This window comes from Dipodomys merriami, unplaced genomic scaffold, assembly GCF_024711535.1.
Source record: "Dipodomys merriami isolate MVZ:Mamm:240054 unplaced genomic scaffold, mDipMer1.0.p SCAF_28, whole genome shotgun sequence".
Classification (NCBI taxonomy): domain Eukaryota; kingdom Metazoa; phylum Chordata; class Mammalia; order Rodentia; family Heteromyidae; genus Dipodomys; species Dipodomys merriami.
Window position 1 is genome coordinate 5,147,757 of NW_027204270.1, and position 27,444 is coordinate 5,175,200.

The window sequence follows — 27,444 nt, forward strand, 5'->3', positions numbered from 1 at the left end:
GTGTGTGTGTGTGTGTGTGTGTGTGTGTGTGTGTGTGTGTGTGTGTGTGTGTGTGTGTGTGTGTGTGTGTGTGTGTGTGTGTGTGTGTGTGTGTGTGTGTGTGTGTGTGTGTGTGTGTGTGTGTGTGTGTGTGTGTTTCTCTCACAACCACTACATTGAAGATCATTAAAGGTTTCTGAACTACAGAGAAAGGAGAGCAGAGTTAAGGAAATAAGTCAGAAGTTGCTCTGGGACGCACAAATGCCTATATGCAATAGGCTTTCGGCACATGATTATCCTCCACATCAAGCAATTGGAAGACTTTTCAAAATAAAAGCAGAGGAAAGATTTATTTTGTTATAAGCAATACACTTTCCATTTGGCTTAAAGGTTATATGTGCATAAAGAATGATTCCTGCTGTGAGGGCAGGGTGGGGAAGAAGCCTGGGCTGAGCAAAGAAAACAAGCAGGCATAACAACGACAAAAACAGCAAACCAATCCAGAGAAATGGTAGCCAGGGTTCCCAAACAATCTTAAATGCATTGGGATGTTGTAGGGGTACAATATGAGGTTAAAATCAGTTTCCCATAACCAGAAAGTCTCTCTCTCTTTTCTTTTTGTGTAGTGCACAGGTGAAGAGCTGGGCAGAGAAATCATCTGTCTTGAAGGCCTATGGAAGGTGAGGGGTCAGGGCAGGGGAAGGCTGAAAATCCAATTGGGGAAACTGACAGCAAATACCAGTTCAAGGCTCAGGATGGGCATATGGATATGTAGCGTGTGCACATGTACACACACATGCACACGCACACGTACACACCCCCCCACCAAGGGTTATTTGAAACAAAAGCAGCAAACAGGTGAAGGCATGTGTCTGCTAGATGCTTCAGCCAGGCCACCCCCTGGAATGGATTGACAGGAACTGAGATTCTCAGCAAGGAGGTTCCTGCAAAGAACTCGGGACTGAGTGTCTTCTCATAGTTCTTAATTACACTGGGCCTGGGCACTGGAAACCTTTGTTCAAGTCCACTCTAGGTGCCAAGATGGCAGAAGTAATAATCAGGTTATGAACTGCTCAGTCAGATAACCTGCCTTTTCCTAAGTTTTAACATGAACATTTATAACATGTTTTACTAAATCATAATGTTAATGCTTTCTCATTGGGACAAGTAAGAGATGGGTCAAAAACTGGCATACTCAAGTAGGCACCAGGGGCTCACACTCAAATCCTAGCTACTAAGAAGACTGAAACCTGAGGATCAGGGTTCAAAAGCCAGCCTGGCAACAAATCTGAGACTATTATTAATTTCCAATTAACCAGCAAAAACCTGGAACTGGTCAAGTGCCAGCTTTGAACGAAAATGCCAAATGAGTGTGAGGCTCTGAATTCAAGCCCTAGTACCAGTACATGTGTGTGCACAGTAACTCAAGACATGTGTGGCTCACTAGAACAAAACACTCCCATGACTCTGTGACCAGCTACTCTAGAAGAGTGTGCTGATGCACAGGAAGCACCACTTCCAACTGGAGCCTGCCTGATGGCCTGGCAATGGAGGAGAGCAAGCAGGAGATGGGGTCAGCCACGCTGGCCTGGCTGCTCCTTCCTGCTGGGGGCTGGGCTATCTTCTCTGCCATTTTTGCATCCCAGTGTAGAATAGCCTTTTCTGCTCTCTTTCTAGAGTGGGTGCTGTGCAGTGCAGAAGCCTGCACATCAGCCTGGAGCTAGAGCCCGGGCAGAGGATGTGTTAACTGCCCTGCCCTGTGTAAAGAGTGATCTGTGAGCAAAGGCATGGCGGTTCTCTAGCTCCCAAGAGCTAACAGCCTGGGAAATAGGAAAGTGACTCAAGTGTGTGTGTGTGTGTGTGTGTGTGTGTGCGCGCGCACACACACTTGTACCAATCCTGAGGCTTAAACTCAAGGCCTGGGTGCTGTTCCTGAGGGGTTTTTTCCTTCCCTCCCTCCCTCCCTTCCCAAGGCTAGCTAGCACTCTAACACTTAAATCACAGCATAACTTCCAGCCTTTTCTGGTAGTTAAATGGAGATAAGAATCTCATGGACTTTCTTGCCCAGGCTGGCTTTGAACTGCAATCCTCAGATCTCAGCCTCCTGAGTAGCTAGATTATAAGCATGAGCCACCAGCCTCAGGGTTTTGTTTTTTTGTGTGTTGTTTCTCCCCCCCTCCAATATTGGGGTTTCAATTCGGGGACTTGTGCTTACTGGACAGGTGCTCTACCCCTTAAACTACCCTCTTCTCCTGAGACTCCTTTGCTTTTAGTTATTTTCTTTGGACAGGCCTTATATTTTCTCCCTGAGCTGCCCTTAGATTGTGATGCTGCTCCGGCCTACATCTCCCACACAGCTGGGATTACATGAATGCACTATCATACCTGACTTGTTTGTTCAGATAAGAGTCCCACTGACTTTGTGCCCAGGATGGCTTTGAACCGTGGTCCTCCTTACCTCAGCCTCCCAAACATCTGGGGATTACAGCTGTGAACCGCTGTGCCTGGAAGACTTTTGGCTTTTAATGAAAGGGAAGATATTGTTGCCAGGCACTGGTGGCTTACACTTGTAATCCTAGCTACTCTGGAGGCTGTAATCTGAGGATCACATTCAAGGCCTGCATGAGCAGGAAACTCTGTGAGACTTAGCTCCAGCAAAACACCAAGAAAGCCAAAAGTGGAGCTGTGGTTCAAGTGATAGAGCACTTAGCTTGTGCACAAAAACACTGGGACAGTGCCAAGGCCCTGAGTTCAAGGACCTTCTTCTCAAAGAAAAGAAAAGAAAGGACACTGCAAAGGATGGACTTGTCCAAAACCATTCTTAAGGTAGTTTCCATGGGTTCAGGGCCATCAAAACTTGAAGAGCAAGAGAAATGAAAATACAGAAATGTGGTGGAGATTCAGGCACTGGGAGACCCCTCGGGAGACAGCAAGGATGCTTGAAAAAGTTCCAAGCCCAGAGCACAGGATCTCCAGCCCTCCCGCATCCGCAGCTCCTCAGCTCCCCGCACACCTGGCATAGGCCACAGCTCGACGCATGGTTTTACTCCGCTTACACCGTGGTCATTACGCAGGAAGTAGAATCAAACTCTTCCCCCTATGCTCAATAAGATTCGTGGTATTACGAATGACCTACGAGCTCGGAACAGCGGTCATGCCCACAGATTCAGCTGCTTGGAAGGTAAAGAGCATGAGGAGGAGATGGAGAATCTGAGGCTCACAGTCCTAGGCCAACCCAGGGGAAAAAAGGGAGACCTATTTTCAATCAATAGACCTGGTGTGGTAGCTTATACCTGTGATCCCCAACTATGCAAGATGCATGAAGACAGGACAGTTAGCCAGGTCCAGAAAAAAGTGAGATTTTGTCCAAAAATTCACAATAGCAAAAAGAATTATTGGCATGGCTCAAATGGTACAGCAACTGCCTAAGAAGTGTGAGAACCTGAGAGTTCAAACCCAAAGTCGGGTGCAGATGGCTCACACCTGTAATTGTAGCTACTCAGGAGGCTGAGATCTGAGGATCACGCCTCAAAGCCAGCCTGGGCAGGAAAGTCCGTGAGACTTTTTTTTTTTTTTTTTTTTTGGGTCCAGTCGTGGGGCCTGAACTCAGGGCCTGGGCGCTGTCCCTCAGCTCTTCAGCTCAAGGCTAGCACTCTACCACTTGAGCCACAGGGCCACTTCTGGCTTCTTTTTGCTTATGTGGTGCTGAGGAATTGAACCCAGGGCCTCATGCATGCAAGGCAAGCGCTCTACCACTGAGCCACCTTCCCAGCCCCCCGTGAGACTTTTTTTTGTTGTTGTTGATCGTGGGACTTGAACTCTGGGCCTGGGCACTGTCCCTGCGCTCTTCAGCTAAAGACCAGTGCTCTACCACTTGAGCCACAGCGCCACTTCCGGTTTTCTAGTGGTTTATTGGAGATAAGAGTCTCATGGACTTTCCTGCCCGGGCTAGCTTTGAACCATGATCCTCAGATCTCAGCCTCCTGAGTAGCTAAGATTACAGGCATGAGCCACCGGCGCCCAGCTCGTGAGACTCTTATCTCCAATAAACCAACAGAAAACCAGAAGTGGCACTGTGGCTCAAGTGGTAGAGTGCTATCCCTTGAGCTGAAGAGTTCAGGGACAGCGCCCAGGTCCAGAGTTCAAGCCCCATGACAGACCAAAAAACCAAAACCAAAAAACAAACAAATGAACAAAAAATAATATGAAAGTTTCCCCCAAACGGGGCTGGGAAGGTGGCTCAGTGGTAGAGTGCTTGCCTGCATGCCTGAGGCCCTGGGTTAGATTCCTCAGCACCACATAAGCAAAAAGAAAAAAGCTGGAAGTGGCGCTGTGGCTCAAGTGGTAGAATGCTAGCATTGAGCTGAAGAGCTGAGGGACAGCACCCAGGCCCAGAGTTCAGGCTCCACGACCGGACCCAAAAAAAAGAAAAGAAAAAAAAAGAAAGTTTCCCCCAAAGGACAAAATATAAACTCTGCGCAATCACATTATCCATTTTAAACATCCTAACTCACTACTTTCTACAAAACAGTCATAACAAGAATTTGTAAATATGCACTTAGCATTTGGGAAAATAGCAGAGAACTATTACACAAAAGGACAAGAGTATATTTTAGTTTGAGTCTCAGAAAAATATACTGGCACAGGACACACATCCCTACTTGTAAACTTGTATGTGTTAATACAGTGCAAATGCTCACACACACAGCCCATCACTCCCAGAGTCATGTTGTTGTGTTTCATGACTACACAGACAGGAACCAACTTTTCTCCTGACTCACCGGTCAGCATACTTGGCCCAGAGAAGCAAGAATGTCTGAGTTCTGATAGGGAAGTTCAGTCCACAGAACGGAACCAATAGGGACATTCTGATCAACAGCACAGAAGAACCCACACTCTCTCCCAGGCCACTCAGGTGGCAGATGTGCAGGAAGGCGTCTTAGAACAACCCATCTGGCAAACACAGGAACAAATGAGTGGCTAAGCCCAGCCTTAATTTCTACAAAATTGAAAAAGGGAACAAAATATATGCTATATATGTTATATATGTTATTAAGTTAAAATGTTAGCCAGGTGTGAGTAGCTCACTCTTCTTAGGAGGCTGAGATCTGAGGACTGTGGTTCAAAGCCCCCTGGACAGAAAAATTCATCTCCAATTAAACACCAAAAAACCGAAGTTGGGGCTATGGCTCTCAAGTGATAGAGTGCCAGCCTTCTTCAAAAAAGCTCAGGAGCAGTACCCAGGCCCTAAGTTTCAGCCCTCAAGACTTAAAGGCTTTGTTTACAAAAGTTTCTCATGGGTTTTTCAGTGCACCTCATTCACACACTTGTGGGAGGGAGAATCAAGTTCTGATCATGGGAGGTGTGTGCCTGAACGAACACCCACCAAATACCAGGGGCACCAGGGGTACCAGACGTACGCTACTCCAGCCTTCTAAGATAAGCACAGCACATCAAAGTCACCATTCGTTGTCTAACTCAAAAAATTCCAACTCTTGTAGATAGGAACAAAGAGAACACCAGCTGCAGCTGAAATACAGAGCAAAAGCATCACCAAAGGAAAAAAAAATCTTTATCTTAATATTGTTGAGAACGTCTCAGTGGAGCCTCACTCATACAGCAGAGGCACAGGACAGAAAATTCCAGAGGCTGTTTTGAAGATAATAAAATAGCATATGACAGTGACTCACTAACAGACGAAAAGAAAGAAGAAATCCACACAAGCCACAGGAAGCTCACAGTGCTAGAGATCTACCAGCTCCCAGCCGCCTCCAGCCTCTGGGCCTCCAGTATTCGCACCCTCCCATGTTTGTGTGCACGCATGCACATGCACACATGAGTGTGCATTCCAACTTTAGTGATTGTTTTGAAGTCAATATGCAGTTGGCTAATGGATTACTCTACTGCTAAAGCCATTATTTTATTCTTGATTAGCTCAATAAACCTGCTGAGAAAAATAAGCAATGGGTTTCAATCTTATAAATAATCTAGAACACAGAACCTCTGTTCAAACACTACAGATGATTTATTGCCCACAATAAACAGAACAGGAAGGCGAGTGTGTCACAATGAACTCAAGTCCTGTCTTGCTATCTTGAGCACTTGAGTTAACGAGGGATTTCTGTCCATGACACAAAGTAGAAGCCCTGGGGCATCAAGGTTTCAGTTGGCCTTAAGCACAGCAACGTGACCATGTAAACCAAAGCAAAAGAAAAGCTAAAAAAAAAGCTGAAGTTTTCAGTTTTTTTAGGATAGATAACTAACTCTGTGGGCACAATGTACTCCTAAGTCCATTATTCACATGTGAACACACCCATTTCATTTGTAACAAGGCTCTAAATGTGACATGAGGAGGTACTAAAAGCTGGGCACCTGTGGCTGACACCTGTCATCCTAGCTACTCAGGAGGCTGAGATCTGAGGATCACAGTTCCAAGTCAGCCCAGGCAGGGAAGGTTGAGAGACTCTTCTCTTTAATCAACCACCAAAAACAGCTGCAAGCAGAGCTGTGGCTCAAGTGGTAGCACGTCTAGCCTTGAGCAAAACAGCTTGGGGACTGCACCCAGGTCCTGTGCCCAGCAAGCTCCAGGCCCTGAGCTCAAATCCCAATAACCACCAAAAACACAAGAAAGGTTTCTATTGTTCTTTCTAGTCCATTAATTCGGTGGTTTTTAAACTACATAAAATGTTTCTTTCTGTAACTGCCCCTCCCAAGATGTCTTCCCCAAAAGTAAGCAGTTGTTTCTGAGAGATCAATGTCCACTTCTCAAAACAACAATATTAGTTCTTACTCTATTATCAGAGCAATAGTCAAGGGTTTCCTCCAATAACATTCAAATGAACCAATTATTTAAGGAGTATAACTTCGGGCACATAGTAAAACTTCCTGAGGAAGCAGTTAAGTAGTGGGTTTGAATTCAGCACTTTGGCCTCATGTGGCTATTTTTTTTTTGCGGGGGGGGGGGGGGTGGGGGGGTGGGGGGGTGGGGGGGTGGAGAGTCCGGTTGTGGGGCCTGAACTCTGGGTCTGGGCACTGTCCCTCAGCTCTTCAGCTCAAGGCTAGCGCTCTACTACTTGAGCCACAGTGCCACTGCTGGCTCTTTTCTTTTTGCTTATGTGGTGCTGAGGAATCAAACCCAGGGCCTCAGGCATGCAAGGCAAGTGCTCTACCACTGAGCCACCTTCCCAGCCCCACGTGGCTGATATTTTATCTATACCACTTGAGTTGCATCTCTGGTTCTGAAAAGTTGTGTATTTTTTAAACATCAGCAAACTAGGTTTTCAAGTCAGTATAGGTTCACAGATCACATAAGGCAAAAAAACCAAAACAAAACATACACACACACACACACACAAATATAGAAACACTAAGATGTAAAATATAACCTCAAAGTGAGTTAACTGTAATCACAAGTAATCCAAATTTTCAAGTCTTACTAAAGACCCACTCAAACCTATTTGTTTTATCAGCTCATAAAATGGCAATCAGGTTTAAAAGTCATACATGTTGACAGGATGCTGGTGGCTCACCCCTGTAATCTTAGCTACTCAGTAGGCTAAGACCACGGTTCGAGCCAGCGAGGCAGGAAATTCCATGAGACGCTTTATCCCCAATTAATTACCAAAAGAGCCAGAAATGGTGCTGTGGCTCAAGTGGTAGAGAGCAAAAGCTTTGAAACTGTGCCCAGGCCTTGAGTTCAAGCCCCAGGACACACACACACACACACACACACACACACACACACACACACACCCTCTTAAATGTCACACACACACACACACACACACCCTCTTAAATGTCACACACACACACACACACACACACACACACACACACACACACACACACACACACACACACACACACACACACACACACACACACACACACACACACACACACACACACACACACACACACACCCTCTTAAATGTCTCCAGTTTAAGTCACCAGATACCAAGATCCAGGTAAATCCTGAGAAATACCAATTACTAGTATCCTTGCAGGTGGCATTTACATTCACCAGTACTTCATATCCAAAGCATTGAGGAGTTGCCGTTTAAAAAAGCACCTTGAATACAGCACAGCCTGCATCCTGCCTGACCAGGGTTCCCATCTCAACATTTCCCTTTTTTCTAAATTTTGTAGGATATAATTGGATTCAAGAGTGCACTCCCCACTCCGGCTTTGGGTAAGATTCTGGAATATATCTCATAACGTCAAAGCACTTGCATCCCATTCTCACTAGTTCTTATATGTAGTATAAAACCAAAGACAGACCTAAAGTATTGATACTGACAATAAATAGCCAAGGCCCTCACTTTAAAAGTCACGTTGTTTCCTAATAGCTTCTTTCCTTTTCAAATACCGATGCTCTAAGTTTCTATGTAACAATGATTTAACAGTTACAGGCAGGCAGGGAGTTGGCTTAAGATTATTTTAGTTAAAATGAGACCATTACACCAGACAAAATGTGCACACAGTTCAGACTCTCAGAGCTGTCAGGTCCATGGTAAGCCAGAAGAACTGCAAGGTCCAGGGCAACCCCAGCTACAAGATAAGACCTTGTCTTAGGCAAAGAAACAGAGTAAAACACCAAACACACAGAAAGAACAGCTAGAGTGGAGTCTCTGCTTGGTTTATTGGGAAAAACTCTCAGCACTGGAATCACCATGGGATCACAGCACTTGCTGCCAAAGGCAATGACTTGAGTGGAAAATTCCAAATGTTTGTATCTATGCAGGGTAAGATATTAGAAGACACAATACAGCAGGCACAGAAACACCTTGCCTTTTACCCATCTCATCTCTCAGCCTCTCAGAGGCTTTATATGTACAAAGGATGCCAGTAAAAAGAAAGCAGCATCTGAAAATAATGTAATGGTAAAGAACACATAAGCTCTGCCAGGTGCCGGTAGCTCATGCCTAGAATCCTACCTACTCAGAGGCTGAGCTCTGAGGATCGCAGTTTGAAGCCAGCCGCAGCAGGAAAGTCCATAGACTCTTATCACTAATGAATCTCCAAAAAGCCAAAAGTGGAACTGTGGTTCAAGTGGGAGAACACTAGCCTTGAGCAAAAAAAGCTCAGGGGAGCTGGGAAGGTGGCTCAGTGGTAAGGCGCTTCCCTTGCATGCCAGAGGCCCTGGGTTCGATTCCTCAGCACCACATAAGCAAAAAAAGCCGGAAGTGGCGCTGTGGCTCAAGTGGTAGAGCCCTAGCCTTGAACTGAAGAGCTGAGGGACAGTGCCCAGGCCCAGAGTTCAGGCCCAACGACCGGACTCCCCCCCCAAAAAAAAAAATAAATGCATAGAATATTAGGGGCTGGGAAGGTGGGTCAGTGGTAGAGCGCTTGCCTCACATGCATGAGGCCCTGGGTTCGATTCCTCAGCACCACATAAGCAAAAAGGAAAAAGCTGGAAGTGGCTCAAGTGGTAGAGCGCTAGCCTTGAGCTGAAGAGCTGAGGGACAGCGCCCAAGCCCAGAGTTCAGGCCCCATGACCGGACCAAAAAAAAAAAAAAGCTCAGGGGCAGCACTGAGGCCCTGAGTTCAAGCCCCAGAAACACCCCCCACCCCAAACACACACACACACTATAAAGCTCATATTAATAAAAGAACAGAGGGGTTTGGAGGTGTGGTTCAGATGGTAGAGCACCAGTCAATGAGTGAATTGTGAGATACTGAGTTTGAGTGGGGTACAAAGAATGGGATTCAATCTTTTCAAAGAAAAAAAGGTTTCTATCAGAAACAGAAACAAGGTCTAGCGTAGTCTAACAAACATGACTGCAGGCCACAAAGATACTGAGAAGGGCAGATTTTTATATGAAAAAAGACAAGAGTTACTGTGTTTAGAGGAAAGAAAGGAATGGAAGATGGGAAAGAAGCCATATTGAAAAATTCTCTGACTTGGAACATTTTGTTGTAATTGCAAAAATAAAAGCAATCCCTCCTGCTGGTAAAACAGTTCAGAACTTCATGAAGACAACACGGTTGAGAACAGGTGTGCCACACTGGCTTTGGGCTGGCTGCCCACAGGCCCGGCACACAGGATGCCAGTGAGGCCGTACTGTATCTTTGAACCATCTGGGAACTTATTAAATGCAGATTCTGCATCAACAGATATGGACAAAAAAGGGGCCTGGGAGACTGCAATTTTCACAAGTTTTCAGATAACAGACAGAATACACACTGGTCTGGGCCCGTCTCTGTGGGCAGTCAGGCTACACAGTATTGGCATTATAGATATAGGACAGAAAACCAATTATCTGTGTGTGTGTGTGTGGGGGGGGTGTACTTGAACTCAGGGACTCATACTCTCAACTTGGCTTTTCCTGCTCAAGGCTGGCATTCCAGTATTTGAACCACACCTTCACTTCCAGCTTTTTGCTGGCTAACTGAAGATGCAAGTTTCAAAGGACTTTCTGCCCAGGGTTGGCTTTGAACCTGGATCCTCAGATCTCAGCCTTCTGGGTAGCCAGGATTACAGCTGTGAACCACTGGCACCCAACAAAAAAGTAGTAATCTTAAGTACGGTCATATGGCTGTAACAAATCTGCTTATTCTCAGTAATCCCAGCCCATTCAGGAAGTCCATATTTTGTTATGGAACATTAAGTATTAATAAAGTTAGATAATTGTTTATCTAAGGTTATAATCTGAGATTAAATAAAACTTGTTGACAGCTCCTACTGAATGCTAGAGTCATTTTTTAACCTCTTAATATTAATAAAAGCTTGATTACTCATTCTTAAAGCCCTTTCTCAACAGTACTTATTCTTTGCTGGGAGAATATGCTCATATAAATGACATTCTGACTGAGGAAAAGGATCATTATTATCCAGTAGTTACATATGTATTTCACAGAATTCATTTCCAGAACATGTGGTTGAGAAAGGTAGCTTTGTTGTTGTTTTTCAAATTGAACATTTAAATCTCCAAACTTTTCATCCAATCACCCAAAGTAAAAAACAAAACAAAACAAGTCACTGGTCTCTTGGTACCAGTCCAACAGTAACGCTTTCTGAATAGAGAAAATGGAGAGGAAAAGGCAGGCTTCCATACTCATGTGGCCAAAGTGGACCCGAGATGCTTTTCCAATTCTTTGCTAACATTTTACTATTAATTTTACATTTTATGAGCGAATGATTAAAAAGAAAAGGGACAGAGAAAATAAATGACAGGATATTTTCCCAACCATGATACTAAAAGACTAGACACATCAAATGCCTAAGAGCCATTTAACTAAACCTCCATAAACAGCTGGTTTCCATAATCACAGCCACCATTTCCATTGCAGTGGGCAGCGGCATGCAATGAGAAGCCAGATTTAGCTCCTGTGTAGTACACACCAGCACTGAGGGTGCTAGGAGAATTGTTGCTGTCCACATCCCAGAGGCACCTTCCTCTGACAAAACTATATGAAATGAACAGGTAAGGGGGAAGAATGACTGGGCTAGAAATATGGCTTAGAGGCAAAGCACTTGCCTAGAGCCTGCCTGATATATCATGTTCAATCCCCATAGCAAAGTAAATAAACACATACATAAATGTCATCTTATCTAAATTTCGAAAACAATCCTAAGGGCTAAAAATGATGAACCTATTTTACAGACCTGGAAAGTAAAGGACAGAGGACTTGAATGATCTGCCTGTGGCCCACAGAAAGTGAGTGGCAGACGAGGCAAGGACTGTCACTTCGCTCTGAACAACGCCTGAAGGTTGCACAAGCCTTGTATGAGGGATGCTCTCATTAGCACTGATGAAACAAATCCTCATCATTTCAGAAAAAAATAACTTGGAAGCTCTTGTCAGGATTTGACCTCAACTTCTCTGCACAGCTCAAAGCGGACTGCATGGTTCAAAGAGACCATCAAGTCCTATAGTTACTGGTTAGGCCAAGAATAGAACACAGGTCTGCTGACCCTTGCTCTGATGCCCAATCAGGCATCTTCTTTTGGATGTGAATACCCTTATGATGTTTCAAGTCACTTGAGAATAGTGAAGAAATGAGTTTACAATTCTGGTGCACAGAATGTGAGAGGCATCTGGGTAACAGGGACTTGCTATAAAAAAGGGAAAAGCCATAGGAAGATTTCTACCAAGGAAGCTTTTGGACCAAGAAGGGCGGTACCTGCAAAGTGCTTCATCTTCTATGACAAAAAAGAAAGTGACCTTTCCCTCTCCTTCCTGAAGGCTGTGAATGATTAGCCTGCCTATTCTGATAACTAAGGAAAATACCAGGAATACCTCTCCTAGCTGATTAAAATGCTTACAGATTTACCCAACTACCAAACTCCACCAAAACAATCAAGAAGGCAGGTACTATGAATGTGCAGGAAAATTATACCGTTGCAAACTGCACCTCTTTACTCCAATGACAGAGCCCTGATGAGAGGCTGGAAATAGTCAGGGTGTAATGCCAGGAGCAGGAACGGCCACGGCGGGGGAGTGAAGGGAGAGTCTTGGGAAAGAGGACCAATGAGCCAGCTCACAAGGCCAGTGCGCCAGATCCCCAGTGGAGAACAGGCAGGGTGTTGTTCACTGAGTCAGACACCATCGATAAGAAAGGGCAACTGAGGGTGAGAGGGCAGATTAGAAGAAACTGTCTAATTTTTAAGTAGAAGAAACAGATTACAAGTATCTGAACTAGATTACAGGTAGCATGGGTCTGTTTCCACTAAGGAATACAGAAGTTGGCATTGCCAAATGGGAGAAAGTAGACCTTGGGCTCACACCTGTAATCAAAAGGCTGAGATCTGAAGACAGCAGTGGTTCAAGCCAGCCCAGGCAGTTAAGTCCATGAGACTCTTATCAACAATAAAATACCAGAAAAGCCAGAAGGAGAGCTGTGGCTCAAGTGGTAAAATGTTAGCCTTGGGAAAGAGCCCAAGCTCTTAATACAAGTCCAGGGCTGCGCATGTGCGCACGTGCACACACATGCACACGCGCGTGCGCACACAGAGTAGACTTTTTTTTTTTTGGGGGGGGGGGTCCGGTCGTAGGGCCTGAACTCTGGGCCTGGGCACTGTCCCTCAGCTCTTTAACTCAAGGCTAGCGCTCTACCACTTGAGCCACAGTGCCACTTCCGGCTTTTTTCATTTTGCTTATGTGGTGCTGAGGAATCGAACCCAGGGCCTCAGGCATGCAAGGCAAGCGCTCTACCACTGAGCCATAGACTTTTGATTTAATACCAATCATGCCATCATAAGTTTATTTTAAAAACAGAGACTCCTTGAGTCAAATTCTTCATAATTCATAACTGCAAAATGAACAAGGGGAAAAGGCTTGATTTGAGGTTACAATCTGGCAAAAAAAAACAACTTTAGAACAAATCGATTCACTGATTGTTTTTTTCAGCCAAACCAAATCTCCTACACTTGGGTCAAAGCATTTTAATTTTTAAAAGTATAGGCCAATCTTAAAAGAGTTGAGACTCCCAGAAAAGTTAAGAGCATTTATTTTGCTGTTCCACATTAAATACCTCTTTACAATCTGTTCTAGGAGGAGAATATGTTGATTTTATTTATATCATATAGATTATATATGGTTTATATAGATCGGTTTCATGATATATTTTACTTTAATATTCAGTTTTGTCTCTAACCATTCTCAATGACCCATTTCAGCATATTTAGATGCATAATACACATTAAAATTTAATCTAATTACCATTGACTGATGCAAGCCATCAGTTTATACTAGACTGTACTTGAAATCTTAGAATCTACCCTTTTATGTGCTATCTCTGTCTCTTAAGGTACCAGATAGTAAGAGTCCAGAAAAGCAGTTGTTTTTTGTTTTTTGTTGCTTTGGGTGCCAATCTTGATACTTGAACTCTGGGCTTAGGTGCTGTCCCTGAGCTTTTGTGGCAAGACTAGTGCCATACCACTTGAGCCACAACTCTATTTCTGGCCTTCCTAGCACTTAACTGGAATTAAGTCTCATGGACTTTCCTGCCGGGGCTGACTTTGAATAACTAGGATTTTACAGGTTTGAGTGACCTGCACACCTAGTTTTAACAATTTAGTGTTTTTTGCTTCTTTTTCTTTAAAGAAATCAAAATTAAAGAAGCAGTCAGTAAATGCCATCCAACAGAAAACAAAATTGAAAAACAGCAGGAAAATCCCCATCCAGTTTTATAATGGATATTCTTCATTTCTACTTCCTTAAAAAAAAAAAAAAAAAGCCCCAAACGCAGGTAGATTAAATATCAATTACAAACGTCCCCCTAGGTCAGAAGAACACTTCCGGTGAGGGGCCAGCCGGAGGGGCGGCCGGAGAGGTGGGTGGTCCCGCTCCCTCCCGCTGTCCCCAGCGCCTGGGTTTCGGGCCGAGGCTGCAGGTAACCGAGGGACCCGCTCCAGCCTCATCTTCACAGAATCTCACCCCGCACCCTCCAAGTTGATCGGAAGTGTTTGTCAGACCTCACCCCCAGCCTGGTGAAAAAACCAATCGTTTTGAAAGTACCAGGTTAGCACTTTATAAAGCCCTTGTCTGTTCCAGTCCAATGAAAAGCGCAAACTTCGGGGGCCGGAGAATTAAGGGCTTAGAGCTACACTTCGGAATTAAATAAAAGGAAACCCAACAGAATTCAAAATAGAGCGCCAGGCCTCTCCGGTCCGTGGTCGGCCCGGTGGGCTTCTGTCAATTACCCAACTGTCTTTAAGGCGACCCTTCCGATTTCGGCCGCGGATGGGAGCCTGGGGGCGCGCTCACCCCCGAGGCGGCGGGCGCAGGCCGGGCACCGGGGCGGCCGGGTCCGCGCCCCGCGGTCCGGGGAAACCATTTCGTGAGATGAGCGCGGAGAAGCCGCGGGAGCGGCGGGGAAGCGAGTTACGTAAAGTCCGCCACTCACCGTTTCCTTATTGGGAAGCAGCTCCTTGCGGATTCGGAAGAAGTTCTTGCCGTACTGCCGGAGTCCCTTCACGAAGCGCTTCTGCGATCAAGAGAAACAGGGCGGTGTGAGCACCAGCACCGACACGGGACGTCAGCGGGGGCCGGGCCGCGGGTCGCCGGGCCGGGGTTGCCGGCCGCCGGCAGGCCCGCGGGCCTGGCTACAGGAAGGCCGTCCGGGTCCGGCCGCCCGCCCTCCGCCCACCGAGAGATAAACAGCGACCACCCCGCGCTGTGACCCAGCAGCGAGCCGCCCCCGGGGCCCCGCTCTCACCCCCAGGGCCACCGGGGCGGGGCGGGGGCGAGCCGGGCCGGCGCCCCTCTCCAGGGCACCCCGGAGGCGGCGAGGCCCCGTCCCGAAGCCCGGAATTCACGGGGAAGGCGCCGACGTCGCGGAGTCCTCCCGGAGCCCCAACCCGCCAGCCCGTCCTCAAAGCCTCGGATAAAGACCCGCCCGTCCCTCCCGCCGCCCCGCGCAGTCCCGGACGCGCCCCGGCCCGGACCCTACTTCTCCCCGCTCCCCGCAGCCCGCGCCGGCCCAGCCCCACCTCGGAGCCCCGGCGAGCCGAGCCCAGCCGGCCCCACAGCTACAGGTAAGCGCGGCACGGGCCGCTGTCCCCGTCCCCAGCGCCGGCTCCACAAAGCGCAGGGCGGAGGCGGCCGCGGGCGGCTCGGCGTGTGACCGCGGCGGGGCCGCGCGGCGCGGGGCGCGGGGGGCGCAGGACCGGGGCCGCCGCTGCCGCCGCCGCCGCCGCCGCCGCCGCCGCGGGGAGGACGGGAGGAGGCCGAGCGCTGCGCAGAGCCCCGCACGGCCGCGGGCGGCTGCAAAAGGCGGCCTGGATCGCGGCGCCGCCCTCCCGGCTGGGGCCCCGCGCTCGGCCTCGGCCCCGCCCCCGGCCCGACCCCGCCGGGCGGCCGGAGCCTCCTGCCCAGCTCGGCCCACAGCTCCGGCCCGCAGAAGCACCCAGGCGGCCGAGCTAGAAACTTCCGCCCGACTGCTGAGAGCACAGAGCCGCGAGAGCGGGGCTGGAAAGAGCGCGGGGCCCCGGGGGAAAACAGGGCCCGGAGAGCGCGAGGCACGGTCTCCGGCCAAGCTCCGGGCGCATCCGCAGCAGGCCTTCACAACCACGCAGGCCCCCGTGGCCCCTTCCAGGGGCCCAGGCCCTGGATGGGCCGGCACCGTGGGGCGTCCCTCCACCAGCCCACCGGGCCAAAGGAGCCTCCACCTCCACCGTCCCCCAGGCAGAGGGCCTCTCTCCTCCCCCACGTTGGAGGCGTGTGCAGGGCAAATCCAGGGAAGGACAGAACTTGGCCTTTGAGAACCATCTGCAGTCTGCTTGTTTAAGGTCTCACCCCTTGCCAAGGTATGACTTTCAATGTGGTCACACATAGTTCAGAGGAAACATCTGCCAGGGCACCACGCAAAGCATGCTGTCCTCTGGGCTGAAGAAGAGTGACTTGTGTTGCTGAACAGGAGAACTGTCATGATCAACAGGCACCCAGCACTGTGTGGACCGCAAGGAGAAGGCCCTGCCCAAGGGGCGCTCCAATCTGGCCCAGCACTGCCCACAGGTAAACAGAGGGATCTGGAGCCAGGAAGGTAAGGAGCGGAATAAAGGGAGGGTGGAGCTATGGGGAGAAGCACCTCCCTCCTCCTGTTTGCTGCAGTCTCAGCAGAAGTAACCAGGAAGAGCCCCAGCCTGTCAGGTGGGACTCAGCCAGGAGGGGCTTATGGAACATTCTAGAAACTGCCAGGAGATAAGGTGTGCAGAAGGAGGACCTGTGATAAGATAGAGGCAGGTGAGGATCAGGTTTCAGAGTCACTAAAAGTTAAGATCCTACTGGAAGGCCAGCAGAAAAGACTGGACAGGGCTGCTCCAATAGCATCAGGGACAGCCGAAGCTAAGACACCAGTGACACAGCACCCGGGCCGTGTGACATGAGGAGCACCTGAACTCATTCTTGAAGAATGTATGGAGTACATATCATTCAGAGGGATTTAAAGAAAATAATAATAATAAAAGTAGCCATGGGCCACATTTTAAACTGCCTCATTTTGGTCAGCTAAGATAAGTGTGGCATCACTCACTACACAATGTTCTCATACAGTACATGGCCAACCTGGAGTAGTGAGTGAAACAGCGGAGTCCAGAAGAGAACAGGCCTTTGCAAAGGTGGAGAGTGGGAGAGTCTACGCAGTTGAGGTAGGCCACCTGGCATCCCACCCGATGGTAGAGAAAAGCTAATTCTGGACATGGAATAACAAGGCAGACATGGATAAATGAGTTCTGAACCTGTTTCTTCATTTATTGTGAGGGAATCCTCTGAACAATATTCCGCACAGCAAGTAGGTATTAAGTACCTGCTGAAGTCAAGAACCCTCACATCTTTTTATCCCCAATCCTGTGAAGGAAATGCCATTATCATGGCCATTTTATGGACTGAGGAAGGAGCTGAGGAAGTGAACCAGCCAGACCGATGTGAGCAAATCCTCAGTCAGCATTCAACACCCCCATGCTCCTTGCCCCTGCTACTCCCTGCAGATGCGGCCTGAAGGGCTGACTTTTTCTGTTATGGTGCTATATCACTTCTGGCTTTGCACTTCCCAGCTGATCCACCCTCCTTCCTGGCCATCCTAGTGCCATCCTAAGCCAGGCCCTCAGCTTCTTCCTAGGCTGTAGCTTGTCAGCCACCATATACCCTGTTAAAAGCCTTTGTCCAGGATTTTCCACAACTGAAGATTTTACCGTAAGTCTCACATGATCTCCTAGCTCCTGTCTAACAGCAGCATTTTGACCTGCAAGGTAGTGTTTAAATCCCTTAGCCTTGAATTCAAGGCCTTCTAGAATCCTGTTCCTGCATCCCTGTCCAATTACATGTCTAAACATGCCAGCTGGCCCACAGCTGAAAGATCACCAAAGTTCATCTCAAACCCAGGCTTGAATCCATCCCACTCCAGGGATACTTCCCCAACCAGTGCCTCTCTCAGTCATTTGCACTTTAAGGTCCCATTTACCCATGGGGTCCATAGGCTCCTCTCCTATGCTATTTGGCCTCCCCATGACTCTAGGCAGTTAGCATTCACCAAGTTTTTAAGTATAAGTGAAATCAACTATGAAATAAGGTCATGTGTGTGGTCAGAGTGGATCTCTTAGCTCCACCATCAAACTCTCCTGGTTTTCTATCACTTGTATAATTCTCTATTCAACCTCTGAATTTTATCCATTTCCCCCCCATCTCCAAAGTTTTTTATTTTTCTTTTTTCTTTGGGGGGGGGGGTCCAGTCATGGGGCCTGAACTCTGGGCCTGGGCGCTGTCCCTCAGCTCTTCAGCTCAAGGCTAGTACTCTACCACTTGAGCCACAGCGCCACTTCCGGCTTTTTTCTTTTTGCTTATGTGGTGCGGAGGAATCAAACCCAGGGCCTCGAGCATGCAAGGCAAGTGCTCTACCACTGAGCCACCTTCCCAGCCCCAAAGTTTTTTCTTAAGCTTCTGGTCTCCCCTCCCAATATTATTTTTCTGTTCCCCAGCTTTAAATTCTCACTGGTATTTATAAGGCATCCAATTGAGAACTCTCACTTGACTGTGTTGCGGGCACCTCCAACTACTTCCAGAAGTAGGAATTTGACATCTGGTGGTATATTCCGACTGGTGCTGTTACTTCTCTATGGAAAGCCACAGGCCTCAAAACCAGCAAAACATCTGCTTCTCAGACACCAGCCTTTACCTTGTGGTTTACCAGAAATGCAGAGTAGCCTGTGAAATCGAAACAAAGCCAGGCCCCTCTGAGCCAAGAGTGACTGGAAAAGGTCAATTTGTGGAACCTGCTTCTGAGGCAGAATCTTTCGCTCTTGGATGTTTCCAAGACGAATTTAATAATTACATATTGACTGATAAATAGAATGGTACTGTAAGCCTCTAAATGAAAGTTCATGGACACGGTCTGTTTCTTAACAATCTCTACAAGTTAAGCTGGAATTAAACATTTCCAGTACTGAAATTCAAGGTTGTATGTAATACTTCAGTGTCCATTAGTGCTGCTGTCCCTGACAGCATATAAAAATTAGATGGAATGCCAGGCTGCCAAGGTGAAGGCAAAGGAAGAACGTATGCCTATAAACATCTCAGAACTGGCTCTGTCCAGTTGCCGGCACCTAGATGCCCTGTTCTCAGCTCTGCTCCTAGGGCCTGCAGTGTACCCACACTCACATGGATTAGGGTCTTGGGAAGTTAGTGCTTGATTCTTCTGTGCTCTTCACCAACCTGACAGCACCTGGAAACAGGCAACATCTTTTCGAGTCCTCTTCACACACACACACACACACTATAGCCAGGCAAAAACCAAATAACTATTTATGGGATGATTATTCTTTATTTTACATTATAACTTAGTCATGGTTGTGCTCCAAGCTTTCAATGTACAGGTACAGTTTTCTATTAGTGACCTGAAATATCCCACATCAGTTGCTGTTGGTCACAGGACTGGTCCCTGAGCTCTTTTTGCTCAAGGCTAGTGCTCTACCACTTAAGCCGCAGCTCCACTTCCAGTTTTCTGGTGGTTAACTGGAGATGACAGTATCATGAACGTTCCTGCCCAGCCTGGCTTTGAACCATAATTCTCAGATCTCAGCCTCCTGAGTAGCTAGGATTACAGGGATGAGACTCTAGTACCTGGTGAAGAATTTTCTAATGGAGAAATTTTCACTCTCTCTCTCTCTCTAAAACGTACATGATGGGGCTGGGAAGGTGGCTCAGTGGTAGAGTGCTTGCCTCCCATGCATGAGGCCCTGGGTTCGATTCCTCAGCACCACATAAGCAGAAAAACCTGGAAATGGTGCTGTGGCTCAAGTGGTAGAGCGCTAACCTTGAGCCAAAGAGCTTAGGGACAGCACCCAGGCCAAAATAAATAAATAAATAAATAAATAAATAAATAAATGTACATGAATTCCAAACTTAGACATCTAGGAACCTAGTCTTTGTTTGAAACCTAGTCTCTTTTAAAATGGGAGATACAGGAATAAAAATTACTTTGGGCGGGAATAAAAATTAATTGAGCCCTATGTAGTAATAACAACATCATCTCTAACTATCAAGTCATATGTTGAGAATTCCTTGTGCTGTTTCAGAGCCTCCTCCCGCCCCCAAGATATGTGCCTGTGGGCCATGAGGGTCTCACTGACCCACCAAGTGTCCTGCCTGGCCAGCAGTCCCCACCACTAGCCTCTCCTCCACCCCCCTCCCCCCAACCCCCCCCCCCCCCCGGCAGTACAACCACCTGTGGGGTTGGCTGTCATGATCTGAAAGGGAGGAAAGCGTTGCCCAGCATAGCACTGAAAGTAGCTGTGTAGAACCCCGTGTAGGCCCTGCCGGTTCATGGAGGAACATGGCCAGTGCCCCCTGTGCAGTGCTTCAGTTCCTTGGCAGTCATCACAAGCCCCTCAGGAGGCAGGACTATGCCCATTTCCACTTGCAGATGGGGAGGACTGCTCTAAGTGCTTGAGCCAGGGCAGGAAGGTCACAGTGATCTGTGTTAACAGCCAGGGCAGGGCCTAGGAATGAAGTCAAGGGTACAGATTGTGGCAATGGGCGACTGTTGCCTAGGTTTGTATTTCAACATATTGTGTGCTCAAAAAAAAAAAAATCTATACCTGCTCAAGTGAAGGCTGTCTTTATTCTTGTCTCAATCAATCCCAGCCACTAGCCATAAAAGTTACCCACCTAATTCAAAACCATTACTCTGAATATATTAGCTTAGAAGCAGATATGAGAGTATTGGGCAAGAGAGTTAAGTTCTCTATAGGGTCAGGTACCTGGTATGTCCACCCTCAAACTCCCATCATGGCTCCTGCTGGTGTGATCTTGGGTGCTGGATCTAACCCCTGCCTGTAGCAGGGCAGAAAGCAGAGAAGGGACCAGCTTGCAAAAGTGGCTGAAAGATACCTCTGCATTAACCCCTGGCTGAGAGCTTTCAAAATTAACTCCCTCTGGTGAATTTTAACTAGTGTATCACAGTCAGAAACACCCCGTGACTTCTGAAAAGCGATGTCTAGTCAGTCTTCTTACATAACTGTTTAGAAAACACTGTGGGTATTAAGATGAGTCCCACTGTGAAAATGGCTCCTTCTGCTCTACCCCGTTTTCTGCACAGAATTTTCTTAATGACTTATTGGTCCTCTGGGGGGATGGAGAAGCAGGCAGATGTGCAAGCAAGCCTTCCTCAGCTCTGGCCCCTCCCTTCCTAGGGACACAAATGCAAGGCCATCAGCCAGGCACTAAGAAGGACATACTCACAGCTCTCTGGAGCTCTACAGCAGCAGGAGAAAATGAGGAGTAGGGTGAAGGATGAGTGGTGTCATGTGACTCATACCCATTCAGCGACTGACTGACAGACAGCTCCCAGGGTGAGCGCCTACTGCGACTTATCCAAGTTTCCAGTTTCTTACTGATGCCCATCACCCCATATCTGAAACATTTCCCTCTGGAGATTTCTGAGCACACTATTTGGAGACTTACCACTTGGCCTGGGTTTTAAGTGTTTACAATTAATGAAAGGGTGGCTAGTATAAAGTGTCAATTTTGCAATAAACAGTACCACAACCAATTTGCCTTGGAGGGGGCCTCCATTCCTAATTTCTGTCTCCATTTTAAACACATTTTGTACTGACTAGCGTTATTACAGACTGGCTAGTTGGAGCTTAAGGACGACAGACAGGATGACATTCTGACTCGTGACTTAGATGCATGACTTTTGATGATGATTCTCAATCAAATCTCCCTCTAGATCTGACTCTTTATCCTAGCTCAGACTTGAACCCACAACTTCTTATTCACAGTAATGTCTTCTACAGCCTCATGTCTGTGTCCACAGTCTTCCTCACAATCTTAACTTGGAAACCACAGAGTTCTAGCACACATTCTCCCCCCAACAGCTCATTTACCAACTGCAGAAAACAATCAGTGCTTCTGCAATTCCTGGACCCGTATGGTCCCCTCCACTGCAGACGCAGTGACAGTGGCAGCTGAGGTAGCAGAGGTATACCATCACCACACGCTTTCCAAGACCAGTGTTACCACTCCACAGGTGAGGAATGAGCAGAGGTGAATTATCCCACCCCACAGCTAGTCATTCTCAGGGCCAGGGTTCAAGTCCAGGTTGAAGGAAAAGCCATGCTGATAAGACAGTTGTGTCTGGCACCAAGGGTATGAGTGCTTTGCGTGCCCATTCATTTCAGGAGGCCTTTACACGGCCAGGGCTGCATGGAAGAACAAAACTTCTTCCCTTTGTTCCCGTGTTCACTGGGCTGCAGGCTGATCACCTTCACCTGACCTCTGGCAAAATTCTTCCTGGGCTCACTTCTGCACGTGACACCACCCTCACACCTCTGCGACCTCAGGCGCCTCTCCTCAGTGGCTGAATTCTGTGAAGGACACTCCTAGAACCGGTCAGGAACTAAATAAATCTCCTCTAAACACCCTATCCTCATGCCCTGTAGGGCCCAGCTCTGCCTCCTTTGCCACTTGCAAGACTTGAGGCGACTGCTCACAGATCCATCCATCCTCAGCCCTGCCCAGGAAGATCTGGCATGCGAGTAGGTCTGTGCAGACTTCAGTCCTGTCTGCAATTTCTCCTAGCTTCGCTCTTCGTGCCCTCCTCACTCCCTGGGGCCTTCAGCTGCCAGCTGCAGTAGAGATCAGCTAAAAGAAATGCCCACCATGCTCTCTCCTGCTGTGTGCTCCCTTCCCCAGCACTTTCGTGAGTCTCCTTCTACAATCCTTGTCTGTGTTCATTCTTGTGTGGGTCCTCCTCTCTGACTTGGGGGGGGGGCGCCCCCACATCATTCTCATCCCCAATTTCAGGGGCCTCTCCATACCCTTTCCCCCAATATCCCAATTCTGGCACTCTTAACTGGTTCCACTCTTCGTCTGGGAATTACCAGCCCACAGCTGGGTTTCCAGCAACCCTAGTCCACATGGTATTGAGACTAACACCTCAGTGCCCCAACCTAATTCCAGGCTCTTAGTTTTTGTCAGTACTGTTTTTCTTTTCCCATCTTCAGCTCGTCTTTTCTTTTGCCTACATACATCAATTCCACTAATATTTAATAAGTGCTAATTACAGTGGAGCCACAAAATTAAGAGTATATTGCAACAGTGCTTTGCAAAGAATAATGCAGTTTAAATGCCACCCCTGCCATGAGGCCCACTTTGCTTATTCTTCCTTCTCTGAACAGCAATTGTGCTCTCATCTATGCATCTTTCACTGAATTGTGCATTGCTCTCCAGGAACAGCTGAGTGTTCTGTCTTATAAATTTCATGTTGGTACACACTTGGAATGCCAGCATGTGGGAGGGAGGCAGAGGGAGGAAGGTAATTCATTTGAGGCCAGCTTTGGCTACAAAGAGAAAAATGAATGCTTACATACATACATAATTTAAATTTGAAGCAGTATGATACTTAATAGACAGATGAATGAATGAATTTACTAACACTGTTAGTAAATGTGTTATAATAACAATGCAACTATATATTTACACACACACACAGCCCCACCACAGTAATGGGAATTGAACTCAGGGTCTCATGTTGCTATGCAAACACTCTAACACTTGAGTCACACCCCCGTTGGGTTTTTGTTTCTTTTTTTCAAGAAGGTAGAAAAGTAAATGAAATTTCAATTAGCATTGATTTCTTAGAATCTAGATGCAGAAAACCTTTTGTATCTACTTTTAACAGAGGGATTAAAGTGTTTTATACATCTCAAAAACACTTTAAAGGAATTTATACACACATACACATACACACACACACTCACTTGAACTCTGAAAGTGAAAGCATTTGTCTGAACATACGCTGTCTATTCATGCTAAAATTTCCTATCCATCAAAGTGTCGTTTAGAGTGCATGGCTCTGCCAGTCACTAACTACCTCTGTGAACTGGTCACCAGCCTTCTCCAAGGGCTTTGGTCCTGAGGCTTGAACTCAGGGCCTGGACACTGTCCCTGAGCTTCTTTTACTCGAGGCTAGCACTCTATCACTTGTGCCACAGCTCCACTTCCAGATTTTTTGGGTAGTTAATTGGAGGTTAGGTCTTGTGGACTTTCCTGCCTCCTCTGGCTTTGAACCACAATCCTCAGATATCAGCTTCCTGAGTAGCTAGGCTTACAGGCATGAGCCACCAGTGCCCAGCTTCTATTACAGATGCCCAGGCATCTATTATGCTAAATAGCTCGACTCACCAATGACAGAAAAGCAGCAGTGAGGTGAGAGACCGCATTTCTTGTGGAGCTATGCACGCATGCTAAGTTTTATTTACGAATGAGGAACATATATTATTGAACGCAAAATGAGACAATAAATGAAAGCACATGCGTTTCTATCCCTGCTGCTCTTACAAAGTGAGGGCAACACCCCTTCAGAGACAGGTGGGGTTCTGGTTTATCCTCTTTGGAGTTAAATTCCCCAATTAAAAAGTACAGCAAGACTGGAGGCATGGTTCAAAGCACGCCTGCAAGGTCCCCAGTTCAAATCTCAATACCATCAGGAAAAAAAAGATATGCCTAAGCCTCATGCCTCTCGTCCTACTCTATGGAAGGCTGAGCCTGGAGGGCTGCTGTTTCCGGCGAGCAGGGACAGAAAAGTCCACGAGACTCCACTGCAACAGAAACAGTGGGGCATGGTGGCCGCTCCTGTAATCCTAACTATGCAGGAAGCAAAAAAAAAAGGAAAATTGCAATCCAGGTTAGGTGCTCAGGCAGGAAGGAGGACCTTGCGTGTACTAACCAGCGCAATAAAGAGGGCTGTGGCTCATGCTGGTAATCCAAGTGACTTGGGAGGCTGGGATTGTGGTTGGAAGCTAGCCAGGCAGAAAATTCTGTGAGACTCTCATCTCCCATCAGCATAGCAAAAAGCCAGAAATGGATTTATGGCTCAAGTGGTAGAGTGCCAGCCTGGAGCAAAAAAGCTGAGCAAGAGCATGAGGCCCTGAGTTTAAGCTTCAGCTCGAGGAGGAGGAGTGGGGTGGAGGGGTGGCTCAATGGGAGAGCACATGCCTAAAGCCCAAAACCTCAGGAGTACTCAACAAACAAAAACAAACTCAAGGCCAGCCATCCAAAAGCCCCAGACTGGAGAGACAAGGAGGCGGAGGGGTAGACATGCTCGAAGGCCATGGCTGTCCTAGTCCAGTGTGGAAGTGGAGGAGCACTGGCTCACTCTCACCCGGCTAACCATCGGACTATAGCCTTTCCATGCCCTTATCGCAGCTGTGGCTAGTCTGAAATTCTTGCCCCACAGATAATAAATGTCATAGGTGTTGTAGTAAGCTGGGATAACTTATTGTTAGGGCAGTTTGTTATGTAGAGATGTATTTGACACATTACTAAAACCATTAACTGCAATGTTGGTCAACTCTTAGAAGAAGCAATCTTCTAATTATACTTCTTTGCACACCCAATCCTTCCCAATCCTTCTGTAACCCTGCTGTGGATTAACACCTAGTTTGTATCATATATGATATGACATGATACATATGCTGCTGAGTAGAAAGAGGGAGGGCTATGTCTTGCTAATTTTTTTTTGGGGGGGGGGGGCTGGTCATGGGGCTTGAACTCTGGGCCTGGGTGCTGTCCCTGAGCTCTTCTGCTTAAGGTGAAGAAGCACTCTACTACTTGAGCCACAGTGCCACTTCCGTGTCTTGCTAATTTAATTTACCCCAGCATCTAAAAGAGCACTTAACAGCCCATAGCACATGACCCACAATCACTCTTGAATGAATATATGATGTGCTTGGCAGTGACCTGCTTAGTCTTCCTGTAGATGTTTGTTCACTTACCCTCCATTTGGCCTCAAGCCCTCTGACAGGTGATAGTTCCCTTCCCCTAAGAACCAAGCCATCCCCTCCATGATGCCAGCTCGGCACCCAGAGCAAAGCCAGTGGTTTCCTTTTGCAATACATCTGTGAGCAAAAACCCTTCCCAGGCCATCTTAAAAAACAAACAAGGGAGCCGGGCGCTGGTGGCTCACGCCTGTAATCCTAGCTACTCAGGAGGCTGAGATCTGAGGATCGCGGTTCAAAGCCAGCCCGGGCAGGAAAGACCGTGAGACTCCTATCTCCAATAAACCACCAGAAAACCGGAAGTGGTGCTGTAGCTCAAGTGGTAGAGCGCTCGCCTTGAGCTGAAGAGCTGAGGGACAGCGCCCAGGCCCAGAGTTCAAGCCCCACGACCGACAAAAAAAAAACAAAAAAAAAACAAGGGGCTGGGAAGGTGGCTCAGTGGTAGAGTGTTTGCCTTACATGCATGAGGCCCTGGGTTTGATTCCTCAGCACCACATAAGCAGAAAAGGCTGGAAGTGGCACTGTGGCTCAAGTGGTAGAGCACTAGCCTTGAGCTGAAGAGCTGAGGGACAGCTCTTCAGGCCCCACAACCAAAAAAAACCCCAAAAACGACCACCACCAACAACAAACCAAAGACCATTTTCCACTCAAAGACCACATTGAATATGGATGGTATAAATCACAGTGAGTCCCCTGGCGAAGTCTCTGAGCCATCCTATTTCTGCGGCTCTGCCACTGGCCAGTCGAGTGAGGACTGGCTGGGACACAGCATCAGTTCTGCAGAAACTCTGCCAGCTAAAGACCTCTTGCCAGTTATGGCTGCATAATACACTCAAAGTAAAAATAACCCAACGCTAAGAACACAAGGCAAACAGGCATTCTCTCCCTGCAGTGTCATCCTGGTCTCCACACAGATGCCCCTGAAAAGTGGCTCATGAACAGGTCATTAAAAGTTCAATTCTAGCCGGGCGCTGGTGGCTCACGCCTGTAATCCTAGCTACTCAGGAGGCTGAGATCTGAGGATCGCGGTTCAAAGCCAGCCCAGGCAGGAGAGACCGTGAGACTCCTATTTCCAATAAACCACCAGAAAACCGGAAGTGGCGCTGTAGCTCAAGTGGTAGAGCGCTCGCCTTGAGCTGAAGAGCTGAAGGACAGCGCCCAGGCCCAGAGTTCAAGCCCCACGACCGACAAAAAAAAAAAAAAAAGTTCAATTCTTCTTGGCAAAGTAGATCTGGGCACAAAAGAAAGAAAATTTAAAAAGAATAGAAATGTGGTCTTTAATGTTCAAAGGAACAAAAAGTAGAAATCTTTAGTGAGGTAACCCTTTGCAAAAAACAGTAATTAAAATAATAAGCAGAAGCCAAGTGCTGGTGGTTCAAGCCTGCAATCCTAAACTGCTCAGGAGGCTGAGATCTTTGGACTGCAATTCACAGCCAGCCCAGGCAGGAAAGTGTGAGACCCTTATCTCCAAATAACCACCAGAAAACCGGAAGTGGCACTGTGGCTCAAGTGGTAGAGCTCTTGCCTTGAGCTGAAGAGCTCAGAGACAGCTCCCAGGCCCTGAGTTCAAGCCCCACAAACAAACAAAACATAATAAAACAAAACAAACAAAAAAAACCCCAGTAACTACTTACTGGAAACAGCCTGGATGCCCTAGAATAGATAAGTGGATCCACAAACTGTGGTGTCTACACACAATGGCATCTTACACAACCATTAGAAAGAACAATACTATGCCATTTGCA

The 27,444-nt window shown here is 47.5% G+C and overlaps 1 protein-coding gene across 3 annotated transcripts in view; it reads right to left on the reverse strand.

Moving 5' to 3' along the window:
- Rere (arginine-glutamic acid dipeptide repeats) overlaps positions 1–27,444 on the reverse strand; it is a 402,127-nt gene that overhangs the window by 43,460 nt on the left and 331,223 nt on the right. For all 3 annotated transcript variants that reach the window (XM_070037277.1, XM_070037278.1, XM_070037279.1), the window contains one exon: positions 14,830–14,910. In XM_070037277.1, coding sequence (XP_069893378.1) covers positions 14,830–14,910 — 81 coding nt within the window. The remainder of the gene's footprint in view (positions 1–14,829; positions 14,911–27,444) is intronic.